Source organism: Palaemon carinicauda, chromosome 4 (assembly GCF_036898095.1).
Source record: "Palaemon carinicauda isolate YSFRI2023 chromosome 4, ASM3689809v2, whole genome shotgun sequence".
Lineage (NCBI taxonomy): Eukaryota > Metazoa > Arthropoda > Malacostraca > Decapoda > Palaemonidae > Palaemon > Palaemon carinicauda.
This window is the reverse complement of record NC_090728.1, coordinates 177,170,816-177,198,813: the sequence shown is the minus strand read 5'-3', so window position 1 is coordinate 177,198,813 and position 27,998 is coordinate 177,170,816. Positions and strand designations below refer to the sequence as shown.

Sequence of the window (27,998 nt, the reverse complement as noted above, 5' to 3'; positions counted from 1 at the left end):
CATATATCTCTACCCAGTGAACCCAGTGAACCCACTGCCCTTCCACAACTAAACGCCGTTGCCTAACGCCATAATCATAAGGATAATAGAAGCTGCGCTGTCAAAGTCAAAGTAAACAATAGACTTGCCGAATTCAGCAAAAATCCTCATGGACAGATACCCACAAAAGACGATTGTTACCACCGTTTAGGTGACGTGTTCCTAAGCTTTATTTCAAAAGTAGTTGCCAATGTAGTAAATGGTTTATTCTTGAGGCAGTAGGTCAGCGTTATCTAGTGTCGAAATGGCACGAAGTGAAGTTGTGAGGGAGCTGAAGAGATTACGTCTCTTTATGCATATATTGTCAGGCATTGGCATAATGCTATCCTTATATGCTTTATATGTAGAAGTGTCTAAGGAATCTGATGGGAATTACCAAGCCATGTGTGATATCAGCCCATCCATATCCTGTTCAAAAGTATTCACATCTAAGTAAGTAGTAGTACCCCAAATCGTGCATAGTCTAAGGTAGCCTAAGAAGTACCCTACATCATAAGATGTATGTCTACATTGTCCAAAATAAATGTTGGGGTAGTTTGTAGCAAGTGGGGTACATCATATAGCTCCTAAAAGGTTATGATAGGGTGGGTTAGGATGGTAAGGGTAGGTTAGGTGCAGTTGGTTTTAATTCTTTTTTTGAACCGTTACTCAACCTCTGACAAATGCTGGTTTTATTATAGTTCCGGTCGGGAAAATATTTTCCCTTTAGGAAAAGGGGTTTTCGATGCTATACGTTTGTTGAGGGTGGTGAATTTTTGTAGCGATACAATGAAAAGGAAAATTATCACAGGCCATAGTAAATATAGAAAGCTAGGGGTGTATGTATGATGAGAGCCATATCCCATACAGTAATTCCCTTATTTTCAACCTTATTGCTAAGAATATGTTAGTCTAAGGGGGGGGGGGGGTTCAGGGGGCTATAGCCCCTCCGTTAGTTAATTAGGGAAGGACACGGCTTGTAGGTTAGGTGAGTGGGGAAATTTAGGTCAAGTGGTTTTCTATGCATGCTAGAGGTCCTGTCCGTTGTTATTAAAGGCTCCGAAAGCTAATCTAACCTATTAGGATTATATTTATGTATTAATCTAACATGAATTTATTAGGATACTACATCCTTAATGGATGGGGTAAGCTTCACCCCCACTTACTTGAACATACTGAGGCAGCCGAGTTCTTTCTCATCTTAGCCTGAAGCATCTCTGAACAGTGAATGTATGTTTAAACGTGATCCTGTTATTGCAATGTATCTTTCTTATGCATATAAAAGCCAACCACCTGCCATGTACAAATAAGCAAGGTTAGGTTAAATATGCATACCCATATTTCACTTTTTCTGTTTTCCCAAACTAAAAAATCCCAGTTCTTCAAAGAGGTCTTACATTATTTTCAGTCTCGAAAGGGGTCCTTTTTCTCTAAAACTAGACATTTCCAATGGAAATGTGTTGTTAAGAATCATTTTAAAAAGTAGAAACTGTAGGAAAATTATATTTTCAGGTCAATAATACTGTCCTCTCATTCAAAGCTAAAGATTTTCCAATACAATTTATTACTGGTATTGTCATATATGTATAGACTCAGGTTTTAAAAAATCTCCCATTATGGAAATGTTTTGAATTTCTTGCAAAGTATTCAACTAAAAATTTGGTCAAAACTTGTTATACAAAAATGATATGTCCTAACCTAATCTAGACAGCACCCTGTTCATCGTGGGATAGGAGTGAATTTTTCTCATTTATGAACCCTTCTCTCCCAACATCAAAATTTGTCAAAGTTCATATAATTCTGCAATGGAGAGTTGTGCAAGATCTTTGCTGTTGAGAATTGCACTAAAATTTTTAATAAGTTATACTGAGTTGAAAGAAACATTATCAATGCTGAGATCTGGATATTGAGGAGCCACTGTCCTCGACCCACCTATAATCATATTTTGAGTTTTGTTAGGATTCAACTACATGCCCCATAATTTGTACCATGCGGTAATTTTAGCTAGATCTCTGTTAAGGGATTCAGCAACCCCAGATATACATTCAGGAGATGGAATTGACGCAAAGAGAGTGGCATCATCTGGATATGCAATGAGCTTGTTTTCTAGGTCAAACCACATGCCATGTGTATATACAGTAGTATGAAAAGTAATGGGGCAAGAACATTACCCTGAGGAACACTAGATATCATATTCCTATACAGTACTCACCATGGTGCCCATCAACAACTCTTGGGATCTATTATCATATCCTTATACCAAGGCACTTCCCTCAATTTTGGGGGGTAGCTGACGAACAAATAAAAGAAAAGGGAACCTTTCCTCTCTATGTTCCTCCCAGCCTGACAAGGGACCCAACAGAGTTCGGCTGGTACTGCTAGGGTGCCACAGCCCACTCTCCCCTGTTATCCACCACAGGTGAAGCTTCATAACGCTGAATCTCCTACTGCTGCTACCTCCGTGGTCATCCAAGGTGACCAGAGGAAGCAGCAGGGCCTACCGGAACTGCGTCACAATTGCTCGCCATTCATTCCTATTTCTAGCACTCTCTTGCCTCTCTCACATCTATCCTCCTATCACCCAGAGCTTTGTTCACTCCATCCATCCACCCAAAACTTGGCCATCGTCTTGTACTTCTCCCGTCAACTCTTGCATCTCTGCTAACTCATTTCTTACACCCGTTCTCACACTCACTACTTTATTCCTAACCCTATCTACTTAAGATACACAAGCCATACTCCTCAGACACTTCATCTCATACATTCATTGTTCCGTAACCTAAATACAAACCACTCTATTTACATTGGGTTTACCTTTTAGCGTAGCTGAAATGACGAGCCAATAGGTTTTAACGAGGGTTAATTACCCCCGCGCTAGTTAGCTGGGGTAGGGGAAGGGATAGCTTGCTACCCCTCCCCCCCCACACACCGGTGATTTGCTTCACTTCACTTTTGGCTCCGGCGATGAACAGACGTGTCTGTCCATCGTCCTCGTTGACAGCCTTTAATCTTTTTCTGCTTTTTCTTTCAGTTTGTGTGTGTGTGTTAGAAGTTGTCCACCTTTATGATTACTATGCGTACGTGCCCTGGAATTGCCGGCCGCCCTTGTGGTACTTTTATGTCGGCCATGGACACTGATCCTCACACCCTTTGCCCGCAGTGTCGAGGCCTACGGTGTGATCAGGAAAATAAGTGTAGTGAGTGCAGGGAGTGGTCTGCCTCCCAGTGGGAGAGGTTTGGCCGCCGGCGTAAGAAGAAGTCCAAGAGAGACCGTTCTCCTTCCGGGGTTGCCTTGAAGGAGGAAGGTTCTCGGGACTCTTCTTTCGCCGCCCAAACCTCCTCCGAAGCTCCCCCTCGTTCTGCTCCTAAGGAGAGTCGGCCGAGTGGGAGCGCAGGCCCTAGTTCTGTTTCCCGACCTTGGGTTGGGGGAGAGGGCGTCGCCTCCTATAGCGGGGCGGTTCCTCCTCCTCCCCCGGGAGAGGTTATTGATGAATCTTTGTCTAACGATGATATTTTTCAGATTTGGGCTTCCTTGGGGCTTAAGGGCCTGCCCTCCAGGGTTGCCCTGATTGACCTTGTCCAGTTGGGGGCCGACGTTAAGCAGTCGCCGGTGATAGCAGAGGTAGATCCTCTGTCTATCGTCGACGTCGTGGTGGCAGAGGCTTCCGATGGGGCGGGTCAATCCTCTGCAGGTGCAGTTGTGGATGTTGGTGCTGACGGCTCTCCTTCCCCTTCTGTACATCCTTCGAAAGGGGAAGGGAGTCCCGCGGGCTCTTCTGCTGTCCAACTTCCCTCTAAGGGGAGTGCTTTGACTGAGACTCCCCTTCGGAGGACTGATGGTCCTGACGATCTTCCTCGTGGCCGCCTTCGCCGTAAGGCTCACCATCCGCTGCGTCGCAAGGGCCTCCCGTCTCCTTATAAGGGTGCTAAGAGGCGCCTTTTTGGATCTTCTCCTTCTTCCTCCGAAGGGGACTCTCCTCGCCGTAAACAGCCTGCAGCTCCAGCTTCCTTAGACCTCTCTGAGGATCGGTCTCCTACGCCTTCCAGACCTTCAACTTCTGGGGCAGATGTTCAGCAACCTGACCTCGTCACCCGACGGGCAATGGTCCCTTTGGGGCAAAGGGATTCTTCCCTTACGCGTGCAGTGTTAGCGCACAGGCGCTCTCCTGCTCGTCAGCGCTCTCCTGTTCATCAGCGATCTCCTGTTCGCCAGCGCTCTCCTGATGATCGTCCCTCTTCTGGCCAGCACTCTCCTGAGGACATCCTTCAACTTGATGTTCCTGAAGAGCGCCCAGCGCGCCAGCGTTCCCCTGCTCGCCCTTCTGCAGTGTTAGCGCACAGGCGCTCTCCTGCTCGTCAGCGCTCTTCTGAGGACCATTGCCCCTCTGCTCGCCAGCGCTCCCCTGTGGTCTCCGAATATCCTGCAGTTCCTGTTGTGCGCCCTGCGCGCCATCAGTCTCCTGAGCGCCCTCGCGATCCTCAGCTTGTTCCTGCACAACATCGCTCGCGTTCTCCAGCGCGTGTTTCTAAAGCACACGTTCGCCCACGCGCTTCCTGTTCCTGTTCGTGAACGTTCGCCTTTGCGCCCCGCGCCGACTGTTCCTTCACAGGATTCCACGCGTCGCCCTCTTGCTCGCCAGCGATCACAGACGATTCAACAATCGCCTGCTCGTCAGCGTTCTCCTACGCGTCAGCGATCACCTGAACATCGGCGATCTCCAGACCGCCCGCGTGACCTATGGCCTGTGCGCTTACGTTCTCCAACGCGCCGTCGCCCAGAAGATCTGGAAGGACATGGGTTGCCCTCTGTTAGCTCGCCCTCGTGCGGTCGTTCTCCTGCGCGATCTACGCGCTATCGCTCGCCAACGCGTCACCATGCGCCAACGCGCCTTCGCTTGCCTGCGCGCCAGCATTCACCAGAGCACCACCGATCGCCTGCTCGCAATCGCTCTCCCACGCGCTACAGGTCTCCTGACCAACGTCGCCAGCGATCTTCGGAGCGTTCTCGCTCACCCGCGCGATAACGCGTTCCCTCGCCGACGCGCCAACGCATTCGTTCACCGGCTCGCCCGCGCGCTCGTTCGCCTGTACACCCTCTCGCCCGCGCGACCGCCGTTCGCGCCGAATTTCGCAGCCCATGACAGCAGCTGGAACGCGTGTCACCAGACCGCGCTCAGGAGCGCCTCCACTAAAGTGCAGGACCCTTGTGCAGGACAGGGAAGACACTTCAGAGAGGTCAGTGCGTCTTTCTTCCCCTTTTCCTTTTCAGGCAGGTCCAGTGGTGTCCACTCCGAAGGATCGCCCGATCCCCTTCCCTCCAGCGGGGATTTCGTACTCTGTGTCCGTGGAGCGACAGACTTGGTTTGGTCCTCTGATGCAGGCGTTAGTGAGGGTTATGAAGCCAGCAAGGAGTGGACTTCGTGGTGACTTCCCCCAGGGAGAAGTTGGTTCCTAAGAGGTCTGTCGGGAAGGCCCCATCCCCTTCGCAGGCGTTTTCTCCTTCTCCCGTGGACGAGGCTTTTCCGTCCTCGGGCGAGTCCAGTGAGGTGATAGTCTCCCCTCGGCACCAAGGGGGGAGCCTTCTCTTCATGGAGAAGAATCGTCTCGCGCGGAAGGGCTCTCCGAACCTCTTTGTTGGGATCCTGTATCCCTCCCAGGAGGGAACCCAAGGACACCAAGACCATCCCGAAATCGTCTTCAAGGATTCGCCAGGCACCCGCTGCTCCCCGGTAGAACGTCCACGCTTCGCCCCAGGAAGAGATTCCGGGGATGGGAGACTTAGCTGCCAGCCCGCAAGGAGGAGACCAGCAGGAATCTGAACATGCCTTCTGGCAGGTCCTGAGCCTGATGAGGCAAGTCAACGGGTTCATGGATCCCGTGATCGCCCTCCGAGAAGGCAAGGACACGGTCCTGGACCAAGTGTTCGATGTTCAGAAGGCCCCTAAGACCAGTGCGGCTCTGCCCTGGTCTCGGGGATTGAAGAGTGCCAGAGCCAGGGCCAATGCCCAGCTCGCGATTCTTGCCTCCTCCAGTCGTACCTCTGCCGGGAACAAACTCATCCCACCTCCTCGTCTCCAGCAGAGGAGCTATTTTGAGATCTTGGGTGAGTCTAGTCTCGCTCTTCCTCTCCATCACTCCGTAGAAGAGCTGGCTAAGGGAGTTCCCCTCGAGAAGCTCTCCGCCCGGCAGGTGTCGTTCTCGGCGTCGGAGATCCTGAGCCATGAGAAGGTCGCGAAGTGCGCCATGCAGGCCACTTCGTGGCTGGATATATGACTAGGAACTCTGGGCATCCTATTGCGCTCCGAGGGCTTGTCTAAGGAGACCAATAGGAAGGCATTGGAGACCTTCTTACTCTCGGGCACCCGCTCCATCGAGTTCCTGGCGCACCAGGTCACCACCCTGTGGGCCAACTCGGTGTTGAAGCGGCGCGATGCGGTGACCGAGAAGTTCCACCCGAAGGTCCCCGCCGTGGATGTCTATAGGTTCAGACATGCTTCCCTCCTTGGGGAGAATCTGTTGGAGCCACAGGATATGGAGCGAACGGCTGAGAGATGGAGGAAATCTAGCACGGACTCCCTCCTCCATAGGGCCCTTACAGCTCGGCCCTATAAGCCTCCAGCTCCGTAGCAACAGCAGCAGCAGCCTCGTAAGGAACTGAAGCAGGCACCGGCAGCTAAGAAAGTGGTGTCTAAGCCCCAGCCCTTTCCAGCCAAGGTCAAGAGGGGCGGTAAGTCCTCCAGGGGAGGCAAGACTCCTAGAGGGAGCAGCCGCGGCCGCAAACCCTAGGAGTGGCAGTCCCCCCGCGTGTCCACCTGTGGGGGGATGCCTTCAAAGTTGCGTGCACAGGTGGCAGCAACACTGGGCCGATGCTTGGACGGTTTCAGTGATCGGCCAAGGCTATCGCGTCCCGTTCATAACATCTCAACCTCTCCTGACAGCGAATCCAGTGTCGTTGAGCTCCTATGCCAAGGGATCGGCAAAGGGGCTGGCCCTTCGGGCGGAAGTCGAGACCATGCTCAAGAAGGGTGCTCTCCAGGAGGTCGTCGACGGCTCCCCAGGCTTCTTCAGTCGACTCTTTCTTGTAAAGAAGGCGTCTGGAGGCTGGAGACCTGTCATCGACCTCTCGGCTCTGAACGGGTTTGTCAAGCAAACTCGGTTCAGCATGGAGACAACGGACACGGTCAGACTTGCGGTGAGACCTCTAGACTTCATGTGCACACTGGATCTAAAGGACGCGTACTTCCAGATCCCAATCCATCCGTCTTCCAGGAAGTACTTGAGATTCTGCCTAGACGACAAGATCTACCAGTTCAAGGTACTGTGTTTCGGTCTCTCTACAGCTCCTCAGGTGTTCACCAGAGTGTTCACCCTGATTTCATCTTGGGCGCACAGGAACGGCATTCGTCTCCTTCGTTATCTGGACGACTGGCTGATCCTAGCAGACTCGGAGTCGACCCTTCTTCGGCACCGAGACAGGCTTCTAGGTCTTTGCCAGGATCTGGGGATCGTGGTAAACCTCAAGAAGTCCTCTCTGCAGCCGTCCCAACGACTGGTTTATCTTGGCATGCTGATAGACACCAATCTCCACAAAGCCTTTCCATCAGACAACAGGATAGCAAGGCTGAGGAGGGGGGCGGAACCCTTCCTCAGGCGAGAAGAGCTTCCCGCCCAATCGTGGTTGCGTCTCTTAGGTCACCTGTCCTCCCTGGCTCGTCTGGTTCCAAACGGCCGCCTCAGGATGAGATCCCTACAGCGGCGGCTCAAATACCGGTGGAATCAAGGATCCGATTCCCCGGATGTTAAGGCCCGATAGGATCTTTGGAACGGACGGACCTGCGGTGGTGGCTGGTCGACGAGAACCTGCGAAAGGGAGTGAGTCTTCTCGTCCTCCCCCCGGAATTGACACTGTTTTCGGACGCGTCAGAAGAAGGGTGGGGGGCGCACGTTCTGAACCAGAGGATCTCAGGCCTGTGTTCAGAATCAGAAAAGTGCCTGCACATCAACCTGCTAGAATTGAAGGCCGTCTTTCTGGCTCTTCAACAGTTCCAACGGACCCTGGTGGGTCATTCCGTGGTGGTGATGAGCGACAACACCACGGTAGTGGCTTATATCAACAAGCAGGGAAGCACTTTCGCAGCAGCTATCCCATCTTGCAGTAGAGATTCTGAGGTGGACCGAAGTCCACTCGATAACATTATCAGCTCGCTTCATTCCTGGCAAGAGGAATGTGCTCGCCGACAGTCTGAGCAGGGCCTCGCAGATAGTGAGTACCGAGTGGTCTTTGGATCCTCAGATAGCCAACAAAGTCCTGACTTTGTGGGGTTCCCCGACTGTGGACCTGTTCGCGACAGCGTTGAATTTCAAGCTGCCCCCAGTCTCGGACCCCAAGGCTCTCTGGCAAGATGCTTTCCAGCAACGGTGGGACAACATCGACGTGTATGCCTTCCCACCGTTCTGTCTGATGAGAAGGGTGCTCAACAGGACCAGACTATCGGTCAACTGTTCGATGACTCTGGTAGCTCCGCTATGGCATCACGCGGAATGGTTCCCGGACCTTCTGCAGCTCCTGACGGAGCTCCCGAGGGAACTTCCTCCACGACACGGGCTTCTCAGACAACCCCACTCCAACGTCCCTCACAAGGCCGTGGCCTCGCTTCGGCTTCACGCCTGGAGATTGTCCAGCGTCTCCTCACGGAGAGAGGCTTTTCGCGACAGGTTGCGGAGAGAATGTATCAGCACCTGCAAAAATCCTCTGAGGGAGTCTACCAGGCGAAGTGGAGAGTCTTTTGTGGTTGGTGTCGTGGGAGGGGTATCTCTCCACTCGATGCCACTATTCCAGCAATAGCGGACTTCCTCGTATATCTGCGGGAGGAAATGCGCCTTTCTGTCTTGGCAGTGAAAGGCTATCGCTCAGCCTTAAGCTTGGCTTTCAGGCTGAAAGGCGTGGACATTTCTTCCTCGCTAGAAATCTCTCTACTCATACTTAGCTATGAGCTTACCTGCCCCCAGTCGGAAGTGAGACCTCCTCCTTGGAACGTGGTTCGGGTCCTCAGGGCTCTTAAGAGACCTCCCTTCGAACCATTATGCCAGGCCTCTGATCGCCACCTGTCTTGGAAGACGGCTTTCCTGCTCGCTTTGGCTTCGTCCAAGCGAGTTAGTGAACTTCATGGTCTCTCGTACGACATCGCCCATTCAAGGGGATGGGGGGAGGTAACGTTCAGGTTCGTCCCTGAGTTTGTGGCCAAGACTCAGAATCCTGGAGTGCTGGATCCTCGGTTCGACTCTTTCAGGATCGCGAGTCTTCGCTCTGTAACAAGCGACCCAGACCAGCTGCTACTATGTCCAGTGAGGTCTGAGGGACTACTTGAAGAGAACGGCTGCAGTCCGTCCTCAAGTGCGAGCATTGTTTGTGAGCACAGGCAGGACGAAGAGGAGGGTCACCAGGAACACCATCTCAGCTTGGATTCGAAGGGTTATCCACCACGCCTTGAATCCAGTCCCTCCTCCGTCACGTCGCCCTAGGGCACACGATGTCAGGGGTGTTGCTACGTCCCTAGCCTTCAAGAGAAACTTCTCTGTGACGCAGGTGCTTCAAACTGGGGTCTGGAAGCGTCAGACGACCTTCACAGCCCACTACCTGCAGGACGTGACCCACTGGAGCCTCGATATGTTTTCTATCGGCCCTGTGGTGGCTGCACAACAGCTGGTCTAACCTCAGGCTCCTTTATGGACAAGTAGCAGTAGGTTGAGGGCGTTGTTACCCGGTTTTAGTCTGCGTGAATGAAAAAGTATGTCTGACCCTTACTTCTTTCTTCATTCTTCCCTCTCTTGGGGGAGCAGCATCCTGGTCCTTGCATAGCTGACCTCGACCTCTGCAGGTAACCCATGCTTCCTTGTGCTCCTAGTATTAAGCTTAATACGGTTGCGTCCCCCATACCCTGACGAGGTGGTATTGGGAACGTCCTATCCTAGATTCCTATCTAAAGGTCTCAAGGTCAACTTCATAGGACGAGTCACACTTTCCTCCACACACAACTTACGTAGGCCACTCGTTCCTAGCGAAGCAAGGAACTTGTTAGGTGCAGGGGCTCCTTCTCTCAAGTGCTACTCACTGAGGGATGGAGTCCCTGGGCAAAGCCGAAGTCAGTAAGGCTGGGGACTTTCCACCCTTCCTAAGGGGTAAGTCACCCAATGTAAATAGCGTGGTTTGTATTTCGGTTACGGAACAAATGAAAAATTCGGAGATACTGTAATTTGTATTTTTCCTAACCATACAAACCTTAGCTATTTACACATATTTGCCCGCCAACCCTGGCCCCCAAGTCAAGTCCTACCTCTAAGTGAAGTGAAGCAAATCACCGGTGGGGGGTGGGGGGGAGTAGCAAGCTATCCCTTCCCCTACCCTCGCTAACTAGCGCGGGGGTAATTAACCCTCTTTAAAAACTATTGGCTCGTCATTTCAGCTACGCTAAAAGGTAAACCCAATGTAAATAGCTAAGGTTTGTATGGTTAGGAAAAATACAAATTATCTCCGAATTTGTCATATTTCTGTCTCTCCGTTACTTTCATTCCCCACAACTCTGATCCATGCATCACAGTTGGTATAATCACTTTCTCATACAGAACTCTCTTTACATTCATGCCCAATCCTCTATTTTTTACCACTCCCTTCACTGTCCCCCAACACTTTGCATCCTTCTTTCACTCTCTGACATACATTTGCTTCCACTCCACTATTTGCTGCAACAACAGACCCCAAGTACTTAAACTGATCCCCCTCCTCAAGTAACTCTCTATTCAACATGACATTCCTCACACCACCTTCCCTTCTCATACATCTCATAACCTTACTCTTACCCACATTAACTCGCAACTTCCTTCTTTCACATACCCTTCCAAATTCTGTCAAGCTTCTCTTCCGAGTCTGCAACCAGTACAGTATCATCCGCAAACAACTGATTCATCTCCCATTCACAGTACTTAAAAATTCAATAATGCTTAGAAAAGACCCACTCACTCCTAACCATTTTAGTTAGAAAACAAGAGCCACATGATTAACACAGTCAAAGGCAACACTAGAATCAAGGCCAATCAAGTTGAAATAGGAATTTCCTCTTGCTTAAGAATAAGTCTCCTATGTAAAGGACAAGGGTTTGTATCTGTGCTGGAACAAATAATGAATTTGGAAGTAATTTGTATTTGTTCCGTAACGGACATACAAACCACGCTATTTAATAGGGGTTATTACTTTCGGCGTAGCTGAAATGACGAGCCATTAGAATTTTAACGAGGGTTTACTACCCCACCGCTAGTAAGCGGGGGTAGGGAGGGTAGCTTGCTCCCCCCCCCCACACACACACACACACACCTGTTCTTGAGCTCACTTTGCTATCGGCTCGGGTGGTAGTCGGACGTGTCCGCTCTCACCCTCGCCTCTCTGACAGCCATTACTGTCTTTTTGCTTTCTCTTCTACAGGTTTGTGTGCAAAGTTGGCCTCTGCGAATATGTGCAAATGTCCTGGATTACCTGACCGCCCTTGTGGTACATTTATGTCGGCGGTCGAGACGGACCCTCACACCTTGTGTCCTTTCTGTAGGGGCCAACGGTGTGATAGTGATAATAAGTGTGGTGAGTGTAGGGAGTGGTCTGTCTCCCAGTGGGAGAGGTTTTCTCGGCGACGTAAGAAGTCCAGGCGGGATATTTCTCCTTCGAAGATTTCTTCGAAAGGAGAAAAACCCAAGGACTCTTCTTCCGTTGCCCAAACCTCCTCCGAAGCTCCCACTCGATCGGTTTCTTCCGAGAAACCATCGAGTGGTAGCGTAGACCATGGTTCTGTTTCCCGATCTCGGGGTTCGAGAGATGGCGTTGCCTCCCCTAGCGAGGCAGCTCCACCTCTTCCCCCGCGGGAGGATTTAAATATTAATGTTAATACAACTGATTTATTCCAGCTTTGGTCTTCCTTGGGGCTCGAGGGTTCGCCCTCCAAGGAAGCCTTGTTTGACATCATCCGGTTGGGTGCCGCTGTCAAGCAATCGCCGACGGTGGCAGAGGTTGATCCTCTGTCTATCGTCGACGTTGTGGTGGCAGAGGTATCCGATGCGGTATCTCCTAATACCTCTGCAACTGCTCAACCTGCTGTAGCTAAAGGCTTAGTTTCTCCCTCTGCTCAACCTTCGGGGGAGGAACTAAGTCCAACAGTCTCTCCTGCCGGTGATTCGCCCCCTCGGGGGAGTTCACTCACAGAGACTCCTCTTCGGAGGCCTGCTGATGGTCAGCTTGCTGACCCAACGGCCCCCAGAGGGCGCATATGTCGTAAGGCTCACTATACTCTTCGCCGGAGAGGCCTTCCTTCACCTCATAAGGGTGTGAGGAGGTGCCTCTTTGGTTCGTCATCTTCGCCGCAGTCCTCCGCAGAGGAGCCTCGTCATCGATCTCCGACTGTTCCTGCTACAACCCTGGACCTCTCTGCGGATCGTTCGCGATCCCCTTCGGTGGAAGGTCTTCCTTACAAAGGGCACGCCGACCTTCCACCCGTCAGACCTGCTGATCTGCCGTTCCTGGCTGCTGATGCGCTGTGGGCGCCAACTAAACCTGTTTTTATAAAACAGGCACCGGTCCCTTCGGGGCAACAAGGGCGTACGCGCAAATTAGCGCACACGTCCCTTAAGCGCCATGCCAAGCATACGCGCCAACGTTCTCCTGACCTCACTGAGTTTTCGGAGATAGCGCGTCAGCGCTCTCCTGTTGCTGATATAGCGCGCCAGCGCTCACCTGTGCCCACCTGCTGCCGAAGTTCCTGATAAAGCGCGCTAGCGCTCACCTGCTCCCCAACGCGCTCTCAACCTACTGCGCGCCACGCGCGCTAGCATTCACCAACGCTCCTGCGCGCTCCGCGCCAACGATCTCCTGCGTGCCCACGATCTTCGGATCTGGGCACAGTAGAGAAGTTTAGAACTTCCCCTACTCGCCAGTGCTGTCCAATGCGTCAGCGCTCTCCGACACACCGTCTGCCTGCACCTGCGCGCCATCCCTCGCCAGTGCGCAATCGCGCGCAGTCACCTACAAGCACTCATGAGGATGTGCGCCCATGCCCATCTCCCACAGGAACTGTACATCATCATCCTGATGTGCGCCAATGCACGCAGGTTCCTGCTGCGCGCCCGGGCGCATGAGATATCTCTCCTGCGCACGCGCGGCCAACGACATCTTCTAGAGCACACGGTCTCTCGCCCGCACGGGCTCTTCATCCTGACCCTGCGTGCCCGCGCGAACATTCACCCTCGCGTGCGAGCGCGCAATCTGCTTCCTGCGCACTCTACGATGTCTCCTGCGCACGCCCCTACGCGCCATCACTTGTGCGCGCGCACATCAGCAGTCTCCCACGTGCGCCGATCCCTGTCCCTCCATAGGGAGTATCTGACAGCACAGCTGTCAACCAGCAGCTTTGGTTTGGGGCTCTAATCAGAGCGGTCACGCAGGCTTTCAAGCCTGTTCTCTCTGAGTTGGGCCACAAATCCTTGGCTGCGTCTACTCCCCTGAAGAGAAAAAGAGGAGTTTTGGACGCGGTGACTTCTCCGAGGACGAAGCTGTCTCCTCGTAAGCCTCCGAGGCAGGCCCCCTCCCCCCCCAGACTTTTTCTCCCTCCCCTTCGGACGAGTATTTCCCGTCCTCGAGAGTCACGTGAGGTGAGATGTTCCCCCATCGCACCAATGAGGGAAACCCCACCTCGCGCTGAAAAGTCTTCTCGTGTAGGGGTGGAGAAGAGCCTACCTCCGTCGTTGTTGGAGTCCTGCATCCCTCCCAGGAGCGAGTCGAAAGACTCCAAAACAGTACCGAAGTCCTCGTCAAGACTTAGACCAGAGCCAGCCAGTCGTTCGTAGAACATCCGCGAGTCTCCCCAAGAAGAGCCTTTGGGGACAGGAGACTTCGCTGCTAGTCCTTCCAGAGGAGAGTTGCAGGAGTCAGAACATGCATTCTGGCAGGTTCTGTCCCTTATGAGGACTCTCAATGGGTTTGCTGACCCAGAGATTCCTCCTCGAGAGGGCAAAGACACGGTCTTGGACCGAATATTTGGGACTCAAAAAACCTCTTAAGGCCAATGCAGCTTTGCCCTGGTCTCAGGGGGTTAAGAGTTCCAGGGACAAGATCGCAGTCCAGCTAGCCTCCTCCAGTCAATCGAGCGCCGGCAATAAGCTTCTCCCACCTCCTCGTGTACAACAGAGGAGGTACTTCAAGATCTTGTAGGAGCCTTGTTTAGCTCTTCCCCTTCACCATTCCTTGGAAGAGCTTACCAGGGGAGTCCCTCTTGAGAGACTCTCCAACCGGCAGGTCTCATTCTCGGTGACTGAGATCCTTAGTCAAGAGAAGGTTGCGAAGTGTGCCATGCAGGCCACTTCGTGGCTGGATATTTGGTTAGGGACCTTAGGTATCCTGATTCGTTCGGAGGATTTATCCAAAGAACGTACCAGGAAAGCTATGGAGACTTTTTTACTCTCCGGCACTCGCACGATCGAGTTTCTGGCCCACCAAGTCTCGAACTTGTGAGCAAACATCATCCTGAAGCATCGGGATGCGGTGTCTGAGAGGTTCCACCAGAAGATCCCTAGCACCGAGATAAGCAGGCTCAGACATTCTTCCGTTATGGGAACGAACCTGTTTGAGCCTAAGGACGTGGAGCATGCCGCTGAGAGGTGGAGGAAGTCTCACCAGGACTCCCTCCTACACAGGGCTTTGACATCCAAGCCCTATAAACCTCCAGCACCTCAGAAGCCCCGTCCTACCAAGACCACGAAACCGACAACGGCAGCGAAGACAGTGGTGTCTAAGCCCTTTTCTGTCAAGGACAGGAAAGGCAAGAAGCCCTCCAGGGGAGGGAAGAATCCTAGAGGGAGCAGCCGAGGCTGTAAACACTAGGATTGGCAGTCCCCTTGCATGTCCACCAGTGGGGGATGCCTTCAAAGTTGCGCAGACAGGTGAAAGCAACTCAGGGCCAATTCCTGGACGATTTCCGTAATCAGTCGGGGATATCGCGTCCCGTTCACAACATCTCTACCTCCCCTGACAACGAATCCAGTGTCATTGAGCTCCCTTGCCATGGGATCAGCAAGGGGGCAGGCCCTTTGGGCAGAAGTCCAGACCATGTTGAAGAAGGGCGCTCTCCAGGAGGTCCTTGACGGGTCCCCAGGCTTCTTCAGTCGACTCTTTCTTGTAAAGAAGGCGTCTGGAGGCTGGAGACCAGTCATCGACCTCTCGGCTCTGAACAAGTTTGTCAAACAAACTCCGTTCAGCATGGAGACCGCAGACACGGTCAGACTTGCAGTGAGACCTCAAGACTTCATGTGTACACTGGATCTGAAGGACGCGTACTTCCAGATCCCAATCCATCAGTCTTCACGGAAGTACTTAAGATTCAGCCTAGACAACAAGGAATACCAGTTCAAGGTGCTGTGTTTCGATCTCTCCACAGCACCACAGGTTTTCACCAGAGTTTTCACCCTAATATCGTCGTGGACACACAGGATCGGCATCCGTCTCCTCCGTTGTCTGGACGACTGGCTGATCCTAGCAGACTCGGAGTCATCCCTTCTTCAACACCGAGACAAACTTCTGGGACTTTGCCATGATCTGGGGATCATGGTAAATCTCGAGAAGTCCTCTCTGCTTACCACTCAAAGACTGGTATACCTAGGCATGATTATAGACACCAATCTCCACAAAGCCTTTCCATCAGATGACAGGATAGCAAGGCTGAGGAAGGTCGCAAGCCCTTTTCTCAGACGAGAAGAACTTCCAGCCCAATCGTGGTTACGTCTCCTCGGTCACCTCTCATCTTTGGCTTGTCTAGTTCCCAACGGTCGCCTCAGGATGAGATCCCTGCAATGGCAACTCAAGTCCTGGTGGAATCAGGGTTGCGATTCTCCAGACGTCATGATCCCTATGGGACCTGCGGAACGGACGGACCTTCAGTGGTGGGTGACAGACGAGAACCTACGAAGAGGAGTGGATCTTCTCGTCCTCCCCCCCGGATTTGATGCTGTTTTCGGACGCCTCAAAGAAAGGGTGGGGGGCCCACGTTCTACACCACAGGACCTCAGGCCTGTGTTCAGAATCAGAAAAGTGCCTCCATATAAATCTTCTAGAGATGAAGGCCGTTTTCTTGGCCCTTCAGCAGTTCCAACAATACCTGGCGGGTCACTCTGTGGTGGTGATGAGCGACAACACCACAGTAGTGGCTTACATCAACAAGCAAGGAAGTACCTTTTCGAAGCAGCTATCCCATCTTGCAGTAGAGATACTGAGATGGACCGAAGTCCACTCGATTCCACTATCGGCACGCTTCATTCCAGGCAAGAGGAATGTGCTCGCCGACAATTTGAGCAGAGCGTCTCAGATAGTGAGTACCGAGTGGTCTTTGGATCGTCTAGTAGCCAACAAAGTCCTGACTTTGGGGTTCCCCGGCTGTGGATCTGTTCGCGACAGCGTTGAACTTCAAGCTTCCACTATACTGCTCCCCAGTCCCGGATCCCAAGGCACTCTGGCAAGATGCCTTCCAACAACGGGGGGACAACATCGACGTGTACGCCTTTCCCCCGTTCTCTCTGATGAGGAGGGTGCTCAACAAGACCAGAATATCGGTGAATCTTTCAATGACCCTCATAGCTCCGCTATGGCATCACGTGGAATGGTTTCCGGACCTTCTGCAACTCCTAACGGAACTTCCGAGAGAACTCACTCCACGACACGATCTCAGACAACCACATGCCAACATCTTCCACAAAGCCGGAGAATATCCAGCATCTCCTCGCTGAGAGAGGATTTTCGCAACAAGTTGCGATTAGAATGTCTGGACATCTGCGAAAATCATCCGCATCTGTCTACCAGGCAAAGTGGAAAGTCTTCTGTGGTTGGTGTCGTGGAAGGGGTATCTCTCCACTCGATGCCACTATTCCAACAATAGCGGAGTTCCTCGTGTATTTGCGGGAAGAAATGCGCCTTTCAGTCTCGGCGGTGAAAGGCTATCGCTCAGCCTTAAGTCTAGCCTTCAGGCTCAAAGGAATGGACATTTCTTCCTCGCCGGAACTTTCCCTACTCATACGAAGTTATGAACTTACCTGCCCTCAGTCGGAAGTGAGACCTCCTCCATGGAACGTGGTTTGAGTTTTCAGGTCTCTTAAGAGACCTCCCTATGAACCACTACGGCAGACTTCAGATCGCCATCTAACTTGGAAGACGGTGTTCCTACTAGCTTTGGCTTCAGCCAAGCAAGTCAGTGAACTTCATGGTCTCTCGTATGACATCGCCCATTCAAGGGGATGGGGGAGGTAACGTTCAAATTCGTCCCTGAGTTTATTGCTAAGACTCAGAATCCGGGGGTGCCGGATCCTCGGTTCGACTCTTTCCAGATTTCGAGTCTTTGTTCTGTAACAGATGACCCAGACCATCTACTGTGCCCAGTAAGGAGTCTGAGGCTATATCTCAAAAGAACGGCTGCAGTCCGTCCTCAAGTGCAAGCATTGTTTTTTAGCACTGGGAGGACTAAGAGGAGGGTCACCAAGAATACCATTTCGCCATAGATTCGTAGGGTGATCCATCTGTCCCTGAATCCAGACTCTCCTCCGTCACGTCGCCCTAGAGCACATGATGTCAGGGGCGTAGCTACGTCCCTGGCCTTCAAGAAGAATTTCTCAGTGACGCAGGTTCTTCAGGCTGGGGTGTGGAAGCGTCAGACGACCTTCACAGCCCACTACCGGCAAGACGTGACCCACAGGAGGCTCGATACGTTCTCTCGGCCCTGTGGTGGCTGCACAACAGCTGGTTTAGTACCTCAGGCTCCTTAATGGACAAGTAGCAGAAGGTTGAGGGCATTGTTACCTGGTCTTAGTCTGCATGAATGAAAAGGTTTGTCTGCCCTTATTCTTTTCTTCAGCCCTCTCTTGGGGAAAGCAGCATCCTGGGATCTCTGCACAGCTGACCTCAAACCACTGCAGGTAAACCATGTTTCCTTGTGTTCCTAGTATTAAGCTAATACTGTCACGTCCCCATACCCTGATGAGGTGGTATTGGGAGAGTCCTAGGCTAAAGTTTCCATCTAAAGGACTACAGGTCAACTTCCTAGGACGTGTCACACTTTATTATACCTTCACACACAGCTTGCGTAGGCCGCAGTCCTTGCATAGCAAGGTTCTAGCGAGGTGCAGGGACTCCTTATTGTTGAGTGCTGACACACTCAAGTAACGAGTCCCTGGGCAAAGCCAAAAGCCAGTACTGGCTGGGACTTTCCACCCTTCCTAATGGGTGAGTCACCCCTATCAAATAGTGTGGCTTGTATAGTTAGGAAAAATACAAATTATCTATAAATTTGTCATTTTCATAACTATACAATTGTAATTCCTTTACTCATACTTTCCTGCCCTCACCAACCCCCTTAAAGGTATCAGCTGTAATCCCCCCGGCAGCTAACTACCTGCCAACTACCTACACCTTGTTATAAAATTTAGCCGACTGTATTCCAGCTTCATTGTTATGCATTCTCCTACGTAAAGTACTCAGGTGCGTTTGTAAACAGTAGTTAGGAGAAATACAAGTTGCTTCCAAATTCATCATGTTTTATATTCCTTAAATGTCATACAGCAATAAGACCTTTAATTTATATTGTAGATATACTGTTCTGAAAAGTTAGTACTGTATTCCTTTAATGTTTTCATTTCCTATTGTTTAGATGACCTTATTATTACTGACACAGTAGAGTACTTTGATTAGTTTACTTAAGTAAACCAGAGGTAGCACTCATGAATTAGAGAACTGAATACCCTCATGTACTCCATTTCATTAAAGTATATTTTGGTTCAGATATGGTCGAGGCTTTGGCATTATTGGTGAACTCCTGGGTCATGACCACATCCTGAATCAACCTAACAGTATTCCCGGAATTTTATTCTACGTATTGATTGTAATAACAGGTGAGTTGCATCACAAATACCATATTTCTTTTATTAATGTTTAGACGTTTTTAAAAACTTACTTGTTCCTGTGCAAAATACAAACCTTCCTCTCTTTACTGAGGAGTATTATTTTGGCAAAAGCTGAAATAATAATACTCAGTAAAGAGCTCCAGGTTTGTATTGCTAGGAAAAATGCAAATTACTTCCAAATTTGTCATGTATGATAAAATTTGCTAGCAGTGTTTTATTGCATTGTATTTACAAGTTTTTTTTTAGACAGCAGCACCTAATCAGATTTCATGTACATACACATGATAAACCTTGTATTACATTTATATCTTTGTACACTATGTAGGTATAATGGGAAAATATCCTTTTAGTATTTTTTTTTTTTTTCAGAAATTGATTCATCATCTGACTCTAATATCTTTAAAATAATCCCTGTTCTTAGTAATATTGATTATAAAAATCATTTAAAGAATTTATTTGATCAACGAATGCATGTAACAGTATTGCGATTCCATGCTTATGTTTTTTCTCTCTCTATATCGGATACGTGGTCTAGAGTCCCTCTCACTTTTGTTTGGCCGGACTGGCATTAGCGTAAACAAGGAACGGCGGGATGAGACTGATTCCCTTTGAAAAGGGATACGTTCAATGTCTTCTCTAACGACTCAAAAACACATATCTTTAAAGGAAGGGAATCATGCTCATCCCGCCATTCCTTGTTTACTCTCATGCCAGTCTGGCCAAACGAAAGTGAGAGGGACTCTAGACCATGTATCCGATATAGAGAGAAAAAAAACAAGAAGGGATTGGCAATACTGTTACTGTACATGCATTCGTTGATCAAATAAATTCTTTAAATGATTTTCATAATCAATACTAAGAACAGGGATGATTTTAAAGAAATTAGAGTCAGATGATGAATCAGTTTCTAAAATAATCAAAAATACTAAAATGATAAAATTTTCCCATTTCATAGGGAACAGTCTTCAGTGCACTATCTGGACGGCCATTAAAATAGTCAGTGAGGTAACTACCAACAGGTGGGAGCAATGACAGGGAACCTTGACTCCTTATCTGTCAAAGTCTCATGTTTTGGCTGCATCAAGTATGGACGTACTGATGTGCCTTCATGTGAACTTTTCGTGTTATTTTTTTCAGAAAGTAAATGCTGATTGTTAGATTAGTCTTCCTTGTGCTCATTGGGTGCTTCTGTTTTTGTTGCTTTTGCTGCCCTTGCACCCGTAGCTCTTTTCCCGTGGAGTGTGTAGTAGGATCAAGGAGCCCTCGGATATACGCCAGCTGATTTCAGGTACTGGTGGCGCGTGGTTATTCCCTGTAAGTGTGACTTTCTTCCCAGTGACATGTTTCCCTAGCGTTGTAGTTCCTGTTTGAGGAACCCTTGTGGTTTTTCCCTTTGGGAAGTATCGTCTGAATTTCTCAGACTTTGACTTCTCTGCTTGCAGAGCCTGAGGGGAGAGTTGAAAAGAGTAAGCAACGTAAACGTTCTTCTTCCTCCTCTGACTTCTCTTCCTCGTTATCGTCCTCGGCTTCCGAGAGGAGGGAATAGGGTTGGGAGTCACGGCCCTGAGTTTTGGTCTTCCAATGCCGACTCATGGGGGTAGAGGACTCGACTGTCGACTCGGGGCAGGGTTCGTGTCCCCTACTACCCCAGTAGCCAAACGGGACGGTACGGCTGTTAGGCCCCCGTGGCCGATGCACTGGGCAAGGTCTATTACCTTGTGTTATGGCACCAAACATCTGGTCCCCTGGGTAGTGGCTTTGAGTCTTAGCCCCACTGGAGTTGCATCTCTGGTCCCTGCTACCTTGGTGTCGAAGCTGGACAGTGTTTCCAGCAGGGCCGAAGTCGTGTCCCTCTTCCTTGGTTTTAATCCTTAACCCAAGGCTACCTTGACAACCAAATTGGATAAATATCATGGGATGGAGCCGTCTTAGAGGCTGCGGCTCGGGTCCCTGGCTACCTCGGTAACCAAATGGGACAGGTGTTACTGATCTGCGGTCCCCCCCCCCCCCCCCATTGGTGGAGCCGTGACTTCGTGTTAGGTCCTGGGGTTACCATGGTAGTCAAGTGCTCCAGATGCGGCGCCCTGACCCCGTTTCATGGCAGGGGCTAAAGTCTCAGACTACCCGGTAGGTTGATGGATATGAATAATGTCCCCATATTTCGGTTGCCCCAGGGCCGAGGCAAGGGTCCGTTAACTGTGACCCTGTGTCTTGGTCTCAAGCCTTAGTTTCTCGCGTTCTTCCCGTCTTGTGTCGATTCAGTGTTTTAAAGCCCTGGCACCAATGCACAGGTCCGAGCCGTGATCCAGTGCAACAGCCCCACCCCGCATCGGGGCTCTGGTGTCTGATTACCTTTGAATCTAGGTAGGATACACAGCCGACGCACGAGACTAGGTGTGGCTCTGGGTCCTGGTCGGGTTGTCCATATAGCCCTTGTGTTTGGGGGGAGGGCTTTCTTACGTGTGGTAGACGCAGTAGGGTTGGCCAAGCTGGAAGTTCCCTTGGAACTTCCACGAAAAGATCAAATTCTGGATACCACTCCGGTTGAGGCCACCTGGGGGGGGGGGGGGGGGGACACTAGCGTTACTCTAACGTTACAGACTTCCTTACTTTGTTCAGCCAGAAGGGGGGAAAGGCATAGAAGTCCATCCCGTGCCATTGGCGTTAAAGTGTGTCCTCCATTGATGCAGCTGGATCCAGGTCTGGAGAGCAATACACCAGGAGTTTTTTGTTCAAGTGAGTGGCGAAAATGTCCAGGGTCGGGAACCCAACAGTCAAAAGACTTAATCACTTGAGGAAGCAAAGACCATTCTGAACCAACTGTCATCCCCAGCCGGCTCCTATTGTCTGCTATCACATTCTTCTTTGCTGGAATAAAGCAGACTGCATCTGTTTGGGCCCAATGGTGCATTTCCACTGTGAGGTGGCATAGGAGTAGATACTGAACCTCCTTGCTTGTTGATGGAAGTCACTACTTTGAAAGGTCTCTCTGTAGTGTTGATGAGTGACAGTCCCAGTGTCTAAAAAGTGCGCCTTTCAAGGCAGGGACAAGTCCGCATACTACATGAAAAACCTCTCAATATCACCATGCACACTGAAAAAGAAATGGCACTCTGCAGCACAGTATAGAGTTGTCATCGTAGCATGGGAAACCCGTCTGCGATAACGACCAGAAGAAGAAAGGCTGTTAACGCTGGCTCTTGCTCACCCAGCAAGGAGATACAGCTGATAACCATACATGTTGCCAGTTAGGCACTTTTTCTTTTTTTTTTCTTTTGGTCGTAGCAAAACAACTTGGGAGTAAACCCATATAAATGACTCAAAAGTTTGCATCTGGGTAAGAACAAACTGTGTTTACACCTTAATGATGAAAAAACACTAGTAAGCAAAATATCTTTGTCTCCTAAGAAACATTTATATTGTTTACATGTAAATGAAAGCAAAATAATAGGCACAAGAGAAAATTAGATAAACAATAGTTACACATTAACAAATATACATTAGGGTTGACTAGTTTCTTGCCTGGTATTGCTTTACTTTCTTAACATCATATTTTGATAATTACTTTACATGAGCCACCCATTTGTTACAATTTACCATGTTTTGTCAGTGGTATACTCTTAAATTTTATAATTATTCTTAGTCATTAGTTACGGTACTTAAGAAATTGTTATATTGAAATACCTCAAGAAATGGTTACATTGAGATATTTATGGCTTCATGTAATTACTGTACTTGTATAACTGCAATTTTTTTTTCAGGTGAAATAAAAAACTTACGAGCAGCCAAAGTTCAGAAGATACTACTGTTTTTCTCCAATTTCATGAGTTTGTACTTAGCATATTTACTGTACTTTGTCCTCCATGATTTTTGCATTGTTTGTGTCAGTACTTATATAATCAATTTGCTGCTAACATTGTGTGGGTTCAGAAGGGTTTCAGTGTTACAGAACTTTAGGAAGAAGGTTAAATGATTCCAATAATTTTTTCAACAAGGGGTTCTTAACATTTGTAGGTATAACTGACATAATTAATTGTTGATGAATGTGGTTATTAATGATACTTTTAGATTAGTATCATATTCAGCATGGTTGTGGCCAAAATATTTTGTATACTGTTCAATAAATGCTTATGTATAAGGGTCCTGTTTTATTTTTATATACATGGTAACTGTTAACTTTGAACATGACACAGGGCGAATGCTGATCTTCAACTGAGGATGCCTCTGTACGTGTAGAAGATGACATTGGCCAGGATATTATATAGGAAACTCTTTTCAATAGCTTTTAAATGTGTGGTTCAGACCATCCAGAAGATTTAATAAGCCATGAGGTAATTATAACCAGTAGAAATTCTTATGCTGTCTAACCAAAAATTCTCATCATCAAGAGAAGCTTCAGTTACTAATAATGCTTTTACTCTGATAATGCCTTTCCTCTGTAAGTTAAGTGATTGAGAAATTCAAAGGTTACAAATATGGACTCTATATGAGCAATAGGTTTGTGGTGAAACTAACTTTGAGTAGCATCTATAATTATGTTCTTTGTTGGAGTTGGGGGATAATGAGCGGCGAGTTTTTTTTTTTCTGCAAGGTATTAAGGTGCAAAAAGAAATTTTGTTTGGATTTGTATCATAAAATGAAATAAGATTATAAATTAAAATTGCTTGGTAAGAAAAACACTTTTTCAAAAATAAAATATATAGCAAATATGGTACAAACATACCAAAAGAAAATAGTGATGAAAACACATTTTCATTTGCTTTTTTTTCAAAGGCATTGACATTAAAATTAAATAAATTTCATTCTTGTGATGGCCCAGCCTCTGGCTCCTCATCCTGAAGCCCGACGACGACTTTTTGACTGGCTGACACAAATGGAACAGTACCTGGTTTGGAATGACGGCGTTCGTTGTCTCTCCTGCAAGATATTAAAAAGTTATTCTAACTTTTAAGGATGACTACCTAACATGATGTAAATTTAAAACGTCACTCAAGTACTTTTAAATCAGTAAAAATCTAATTACCCCCTAAAAAGAGATAAAGTCATAATAAAAAGTTGTAACAGTGTTTGTCTTATAGATACAAACCTCTCAATTTCATGGGGATATTTACAGCATAATGTCTGCTAATAGACTGAGATAAAAATATTCATAGACTGAGATAAATATATTCAGAGAAACAGTAAGGCATTTCCCAATTGGATAGGCTCTATCACTGCTAATTGGGAGGTTGTTTCCAATAAAACATGATGTTGGCCGTTAACAAAGTTCCTTTTCGGAACTTTTCTGTGTTCGAATAACTTCTAAAGTCTGTCAAGCCTTAATTTGTGTACACTAACTATATGGAACAGTAATTCTCTGACAGGTCCCCTTCAACTCTAGATATAAATTTTCCCCTGACATGTACCGACCATCTAACACTAATGAAGATATGGACTTGTTTGACCCTAATAGTCCCTCTTACTATACTTTGTCCTTGAACCTCTATTGAGAGAATCACTTTTGAACTCTTAGAAGCTGGGTATCTCTGTTCATCAACCCGAGTGTCTGCATTGTAGAACAAAAAAGGTTTTCCTTTGTCAAGCAATCCAATATAAGAGAAGATCAAGAACTCTAAACCTCTAAGCATCAAGTCTGCCTCACTTAGCTAGACAAGAGATTAAGACTTGCAACAATATGATTAGGCACACCTAGATCTTAATTAGTTGAGTACAAAATTGGAATTTCCTAGCAAACTAAGTTTGACAAGGAAATACCATTCCTGTTCACTTTCAAGGCTCCTTCAAAGTACTTTATACTAATCTTTCTTTCCTATCATTATCCCTACATTAAGAGATCGGTTGCCTGATGCACCCTCTCCAATACCTTATGGAAACATCATTTACGATCCGCATGACAGTGTATAAAGAATCTCTTGTTTTTTATTTAATTAATAAAATCATAGAATTATACCCAATCCCTTGTTTTTCTATTTCAATTATAGAGATAATAGAACCGTAAATTTTCTCTTCCTTAATAATTTTACCATCTACTGATCTTTTTATGACCCATAAGTGAAATGAAAGTGATAGAAAGACAAAAATTGAATGTATTCTAGATGAAGTGTCTGAGATTATGGCTAATGTATCTCTACTGAATGGGGCTAGGAACGAAGTAGTAAGACTGAGAATGGGTGTAAGGAATGAATGGACAGCTAGAGTGGATATGAATGTGTTGAGGTAGTTTGACCATGTATAGAAGATGAAAACTGGTGGTTTGCTGAAGGTGATAAATGGGAGAAGTGCAAGATGAAGGCAAAGGTTTGGCTTCCAGATGGATGGTGTAAAGAAAGCCAAGCCCTAAGTGACAGAAGAATCAATGTGAGAGGCAAAAGAGCATGCTAGGAATATAAATAAATGGCGAGCGTTTGAGAGACAGTTCCAATAAGCCCTGTTGCTACCTTGGTTCACCTTGGTGACTGCTGAAATAGCAGCAGTAGAGGAGTCAGCATATGGAGCTTCATTTGTGGTAGAAGACAGGGGATGGTGGGCTGTGGCAACCAAACTTGAGTCGAGTACTTAGGCAAGCAAAAGGCAACAAGGGGTAATAACTTCACTGTTGTTTCTTTTAGGATGCCAGCTACCTCCCAAATTTGGGGGAAGTGCCATGGTAAATAATTAGATGTAATGATATACGACGTAGTCAGAAATACCGTAAGTGAAACGAGGCAAAGATGATAAATTTGTAAGTAAGTTGTATTTTTCTCAACAATACAAAACTGTAGTTCTTTGCCTCTAAGAAATCAGTGAATGCAGGTTTAAGGTTATAAAAAGTTTTAATGAGGTGTCAACAACCATTCTGGTCATTAACAGTGGTAGCAAGGTTGCAAACAGGTCTTTTCCTGGGGGTATAGAACTCCAGGTTTGTAATGTTAGAAAAAATACAAATTACTTCCACATTTGTCGTTTGTTCCTACACAAAATACAAACCTTGTGTTCTTTACTTAATAGACTTACTCTAAACTTTGGAACACTGATGGCTGCATCCAAGCATGATAATGTAAGAGATAGTATCCGGACGCTAAGTAAACTAGTGGCCTATCAATACCAGCGTTTATGAATATACACTTCAAGTACCAAAGGTCCCAACTCCACCCTCATAAGGAGATTGGGGATGTAACAGGTAGAATATAAGCGTACAGTCAGCCCTCGTTATTTGTATTTTAATATTGTTACTGTTCTTAAAACTATTTTATTCTTGTAGTTTATTTATTTCCTAGTTTCATTTCCTCATTGGGTTATTTTCTGTTGGAGCCCTTGGGCTTATAAAATTCTGCTTTTCCAACTAGGGTTGTAGCTTAGCAAATAATAATAATAATAACCCACTGACTGACAAGATTCTTCACTTCAGTCTCTACTTGCCGGAAGGAAATGGGGTTAGAAGTGTTACTCCCCTAGGCAGACAGGTGAGAGTATATGACTGATCAAAAGTAATTGAAAGGTCTGCGACTGATAGCGAACAGGAGAGTGATTCGTCACAATCACTAGAGCAAAGAGGCGCGACTTGCAAACATAATACTGCCCTCTTAAGAACGTGCGAATCCCTAGTAATACATCTAGCATAATTCTACTGGGAGACTGAAATATAGAAATGGAGCTACCGAACAGCGAGGAATCACAAAATAGAACAGCAATGACAAGCACAAGCTGAAACTTTTCCGAAAATTTTTGCATAATCAGTTGCGTGGAAATGTTCCCGAGCTGCTCGCATTGGGGTGTTGTTCCAAACGTTTGCTCACCAAGAGTATGAGCAGAAAGAGCCAAAAGATCGCAATTTAGGATTGTTTAAGGAGAAAACTTTTGTAGTATCTTCGAACCCAATGGAGGGTTGGCTAACCTTTATTGTTCCAATGGAAGAAAAAAGAACAGTACAAGAATTCATTGATCAGACCATGAGTTTAAGCAAAAGAAAACGGTCCTGTTTCCTTTCATTCAATTGTCGTCAGCTGACTAACTACTTTCCAGGGGCAGATAATTTTAATGTAAGAACAATAAGCTCATACAGAAGCCTTCATGTATAAAGCTTTAAAAAAAAACTGAATGAAAGTGACGAAACATAAAAAACGCGATACCAATGTAGGATGAGTGACGAAACATAAAAAACACGATGCCAATGTGGGATTGCTCTACTGCCATGCTAATGATATGTGAGCTGAACTAGTTAGGAGCTATGTTCTAATGTCTCTTTACTCTGGGAAGGCAAGTACTTCACACAAGCACACCTTAATTCTTGTTTTGTGTGTGTGTGTAGAGAGAGAGAGAGAGAGTGAGTTTGCTTCTTAACTTTCTTACACATGTTAGGGTCTTAGTAAGAGTGTAACTAGTTCAAAGATTGATTCTTAACTTCCTTCCGCATGTTAGGGGCTTAGTAAGACAGTAACTAGTTTACAGAGCATTCAAGAGAAAGAAAGAGGTTGGGTGAGCCAAGCGACCACCTGGAGCATTGAGCAACGTTCTACCACAGGCATGCTAGCCTGGCTCGTGCATTCTACCCCAAAAGGTAGAGTAGGCTCAGAAGAGCATAAGCAGTCAACACTGCGTGATCCAGGTTCACTATGAGTCTGGATTGTGCTGCAATCCTGATTTGTGTTGCGAGCCTGCATCGCAAGCTGTTGAGAGGTTAACAGTCTCAAGCAACATTCTCAAGTGAAAGAATAGCTTTCACCTTTGGCCTCCTATCCAGGATAGATGTGAGCTTGAATTGTGTTGCAAAGCATCGAGATTGCATGCTTCAAGCAAAACTCTCTGGTGAAAGGATAGCTTTCATCTCTGGCAGCACAAAGAAGGAGAGCTGTGAGCTTGAATCACTTTGCGTGCCTGGATTGCGAGGGGTCGAGAGATTGCTAGTAAAAGCAACTCTCTCAAGTGAATGGATAGCTTTCACCTTTCGCTCCATGATCCAGGCTCGTTGTAAGCTTGGACTGTTTCACGAGCCTAGGTCGCAAGGCACTGAGAGATTGCTTGTACAGTAG

General features: G+C 47.8%; 2 protein-coding genes across 2 annotated transcripts in view; one reads left to right on the top strand and one right to left on the bottom strand.

Annotated features, from left to right (window-relative positions):
* Positions 1-58: 58 nt before the first annotated feature.
* On the top strand, positions 59-23,128 carry LOC137640233 (vitamin K epoxide reductase complex subunit 1-like protein 1). The gene is made up of 3 exons (XM_068372801.1): positions 59-471; positions 18,869-18,978; positions 22,752-23,128. Exons 1-3 carry the CDS (start codon positions 284-286, stop codon positions 22,961-22,963), a joined length of 510 nt encoding a protein of 169 aa, XP_068228902.1. The 5' UTR covers positions 59-283; the 3' UTR covers positions 22,964-23,128.
* Positions 23,129-23,670: 542 nt separating this feature from the next.
* The window catches only part of LOC137639766 (DDB1- and CUL4-associated factor 13), a 70,059-nt gene continuing 65,731 nt past the window's right edge, over positions 23,671-27,998 (bottom strand). The window contains 1 exon segment of the mRNA XM_068372010.1: positions 23,671-23,907. Within this exon segment, the coding sequence (XP_068228111.1) occupies positions 23,790-23,907 (118 nt within the window). The 3' untranslated portion in view covers positions 23,671-23,789.